General features: G+C 49.7%; 1 protein-coding gene across 1 annotated transcript in view; it reads right to left on the bottom strand.

Moving 5' to 3' along the window:
• Positions 1–1,835: 1,835 nt before the first annotated feature.
• LOC311322111 (terminal nucleotidyltransferase 5A-like) overlaps positions 1,836–4,338 on the bottom strand; it is a gene marked incomplete at both ends in the record, with an annotated part of 2,943 nt that continues 440 nt past the window's right edge. The window contains one exon of the mRNA XM_084454134.1: positions 1,836–2,654. Within this exon, the coding sequence (XP_084310260.1) occupies positions 1,836–2,654 (819 nt within the window). The remainder of the gene's footprint in view (positions 2,655–4,338) is intronic.

Raw genomic sequence — 4,338 nt, 5'->3', positions numbered from 1 at the left:
AAGAGATATGTCTGTTCATGGGTTCACTCCGCTCTTGGGCAAAATTTGCACCTGCTCTTTTCACAAGGGAACGTGGATTAAAAAAAACAACAACTGAATCTACAGTAAAAGCACAAGGAAACACCTTTCTGACTTCATATCTTTGTTTTGTATTGTTTTAACTTTCCTCTTACATGCTTAACATGTTCATTTGTTTCTTTTATTCCCTTTTGAAAAGAACAGGTAAAACATTTCCCAGGTGCAGCGGCTCATCCCCACCCAGCTCCTCACATCTCAGATTAAGATTCTGCACAAACAAACACCAGACATGTCAACACCACCAAGATAAATAGAGAAATGGGCCATGCACATGTTGCAAACACAAACAGGAAATTACTTATTGACCATGCATCGCTTTAAAAAATGTCCTCAATGTCCTCTGGGCATCATCTTAAGTGCTCTCTTTCCCAACTTGATTCATGTCTCTTCTATATCTCTCCTTCCCTCCCTCCTGTCTCACACGCCTGTGTAGTTACGACAGTGGAACCTCCACCCTTCCATCAAACAGGAGGCCAGCCCTGCTCACGACTAGTCTGACTCACCCGCTCTTATCTCTGGCCTCTCTCTCTCTCTGTCACACAGTAATGACCTGTTCTATCTGCCTGTGTATAGATTTGCATATACGTCTCTTGAGACAGAAGATAAGACTCAGCCTCCAACCAAACTATTTCATAGTCAAAGAATCCCTCTGTGGCTCTATTTGGTAAACTGTTAACTACTTTCTGGTCCAATATACAATCTTGTACACCATCAACACACAGGTCAAGTCTTACACACGTGGATGTCTAAACATATGTCACGTTCATTTGGTCTAAAATGAAGAAATCTGCATGTATTCTCTTTAGGCATGTAGGCACTTATGTACAGATGATATTCCCGCAGGATTAAAGAGTGTTTATCTCTTTAATTAGCTAAAACTACACTGTAGATCTTTGGTTTAAACTCACTTCTCATTTTCACTGGCAAAAAGGTCAACCGTCAGGATGTCCTTTATTGTCTGTGTCTCTGTGTGTGTGTGTGTGTGTGTGTGTGTGTGTGTGTGGTTGTGTGTGTGTGTGTGTGTCTATGTGTGTGTGTGTGTGTGTGTGTGTGTGTGTGTGTGTGTGTGTGAGTGCATGCGTGCGTGTGTGGTTATGTATGTGTTGTAAGGCTACACCCTTACAAGAGTTGTCTCAAGTACAAAGGTTGTGGAGTCATAACTAGCACTTCCCTTGGCCATGCTCATTAGTTCACTGCATCAGGACTAGTATTCAGCCTTCAACCGCATGTTTACAATCTCCAGTCACTCTGTGGAAGTGCTTGGTTGTCCAGTCTGGTGTCGGGTGCGTCCTCCAGGCCTGGATTGGAGCCGTGGGCAGACTGGCCTGCTTTCCAACAGCTGACCTATGACCTCTGTCTCCTCTCTGGATCCTCGTCCTCCTCCCCAGCACCAGTCTGGGTACGGGCGATCCTCTCCTCTCCTCCACGACTCTCCTTTCTCCTCCGCTCCTCCTCCGTCTCTCCCCTCCTCTCCTCACTGTCCTGGTCGCCTGTCCTCCAATGTCTCACCGGATCCCCGGTGACCTCACTTCCTCTCTCCTCTCTGTCCCTACCCCAGTTCACCGTGCAACGGCCCCCCTCCCAAAAAAGCGCAAGTCCATCCAACCCTCCGTGACCCACAGCCAGGAGACAGAGGGTCGTAGTCGTTCCCCGTCGTCCCGTCCTCTCGCCAAAGAACCCGGGGAACCCAGCGGGTTCCACGACCACGTGGTGGAGGATCCTGTTTGAAGGTGTCTGCGTCCGTTCATCCTCAGCGCTCAGTTGCAGGGCAGCCAGGTGGCGTACATGGGATGGTGGTACTGGAATGTGGGCGGGGCATAGCGCCGGTGGGGCGGCGGCGGGTAGACGGGCTGCACCTGGGCCACGTAGTAGTTGCTGAAGTTGCCGTCGGCGACGTAGGGGGCGGGCTGGTAGAAGCAGGTGACGTTGGCGGCGTTGAGGACCACGTTCTGCTCGGCGAGGACGCGCAGCGCCAGCGAGGCGATGAGGCCCAGTGCCTGGCGGCGCTCGTGGCCCATCAGGCACACGGTGCTCTCGCGCACCACGCCGTGCAGCGTGGCCAGGTAGTCGTACTTGCGCTCCTCCAGGCCCACGAAGTGGTTCTGCAGGTAGGACTCCAGCTTGCGCCGCTGCTCGCACGCCTCGGGGAAGTCGATGAAGAAGCGCGAGCACATGTAGCGCTGCAGCAGGCGCATCTCGGCGCCGGGGGCGGCGCGGAAACCCCGCACCAGCAGGTGGCAGTACTTCAGCAGGCCGCCGCCGCGGATCTCCTCGGGGCTGCGCGTGCAGATGAGGCGGCGGCGCAGGTGGTCGAGGGCGGCGGGGAAGTCGCCGTAGACGCTCTCGCCCAGGATGGTGGGGTGGAAGGCGGCGGCCATGGGGTGCTCGGAGCACTCGTAGAACAGCAGCAGCGAGTCCAGGCGGATCTGGAAGGAGTCCACGCTGAACTCGAACTGGCGGCGCAGCGAGTCCACGAACTTCAGCTCCACGTTCTTGCCGCGGTTGTTGGAGAGCGAGATGAGGCTCCAGCGGTCCGAGGCGTTGGACACCTTCACCATCTTCTGGACGTAGGCCTCCTGGGGGGGAGCGCAGAAAAAAAGGTCTTACTCACTGGGCCTACATGCATTTATTTTGTGTGGGTGGGTGGGTGTGTGTGGGTGTGTGGGTGTGTGCGTGTGTGTGTGTGTGTATGTGTGTGCGTGTGTGTGTGTGTTGCCTGTGGCCTTACACTGAGGAAATAATACTACCTGAAAAAAAAGTGATTCCAGTAATGAATCCTGTGTGGTTCTTTCAACCCCTCTGCTTTTGTAACTCTGACTCTGATCTGCAAACATACTCATGTCATTCTGATTCAATGTTAAATGCATCATTTATCTGTCTGCATGCCTTCGTTTCAAAGCCCAAAGGCTGCAGCTCAATCAGCCCACGAAATGAATCGATGTCTGTCCTTCACTGCTCACACGTTTTTTTAAGCTAGACTCTGTTCAAACCTTACAATATTCAGACTAATTTCTTAATCTTACAAAATTCACCCTTTCTCTCTCTCTCTCTCTCTTTCTTTTTCTTTCTTTCTTTCTTTCTTTCTTTCTTTCTTTCTTTCTTTCTTTCTTTCTTTCTTTCTTTCTTTCTTTCTTTCTAACCTCCATATCAGTTCCCATCCCGGGATCCTGGGACTATGTTGTACCATTCCAGCTACACAAACTAAACATTTCAACTGCTTTCATCAAAGCACAAAAATTTTATTCGAAAAAGCCAAACCTATTAAACCTATGAAACCATGTCTATTTCAGTTCTGCTTCACTGTTTGTTTTCTCTCTACAATCATCACCCAGCTCTCCTTCAGCTCAGTGACCAATCAACAAGCTGTAACTTCCCTCTGACTGATATGAGCACCTGTGTCGCCGTGCCTGGACATGGCCTGAAGAGGTTGAGCAGTGTTGGCTTCTGGCTTCTGTCATGTTCTCAGTTTCTAGACATATTGTTGGCTTCCACTAGCCCAGTACATATCATCACTGTAGTGCCCTTGAGCAAGGCACTTAGGACCTAAGTGGGCGATATGGTAGCAGCTGTGTGTGTGCCCCATCATGTTCCCTCCACCCCGAGCCCAGCTATTGCAAAAGAGTTCTGCCAACTTACCTGGTCAATTAAGGGTTAAAGAAACGTTACATGGGGAAGCACACGGTGGTGTACCGACGGTGTGGGCTACTGAGGTTTGATCAACAGAAAATGCTGCAAAATGCAATGCAGGAATACAGTTCATTGAAACACAATTATGGAGTTTGCACATCCCAGTTTAATCTCCCGTTATTTGCTTGATTTGTCAGCTTGAAAGCTGGGTCATGCGTAAGTACCGTATCCAGGTAACAGAACCGACTTATTACAGCGGATCCGCTTCCAATTGGATTACGCGGAATCCTCTTTGTAGTGGAAACCACCATTTTTACTACCTGCAGCCCTATCTGTGGGGTTTAGAAGCAACCAAGGCCCATTTCAGATATTGTTGCTGCAGGCCTACTGTTTTTGCAGAGACAAAACGTAAACGTCTTTGTAGTTTGTGCGCACTTGGAGAAAATGCGGATGCGGTCAAACGATTAGGAAATCTCACTGTGCTGCCAACTTAGAATTAACTTTCAATTTCATGGCCAAGGAAGTCAAACAGATACCACTTTATACAACTTAAAAGTTCGCAAATCCAATCGATGCTAGCTTTGCAAAATTGCATCTAAACAGTTGCGCAGCATGCATGAGCATCATAGCCTA

The sequence above is a fragment of the Borostomias antarcticus genome (assembly GCF_949987555.1).
Source record: "Borostomias antarcticus genome assembly, chromosome: 19".
Taxonomy (NCBI): Eukaryota; Metazoa; Chordata; class Actinopteri; order Stomiiformes; family Stomiidae; genus Borostomias; species Borostomias antarcticus.
The sequence above is the reverse complement of the archived record's forward strand: the minus strand, read 5'-3'. Positions and strand labels throughout refer to the sequence as shown.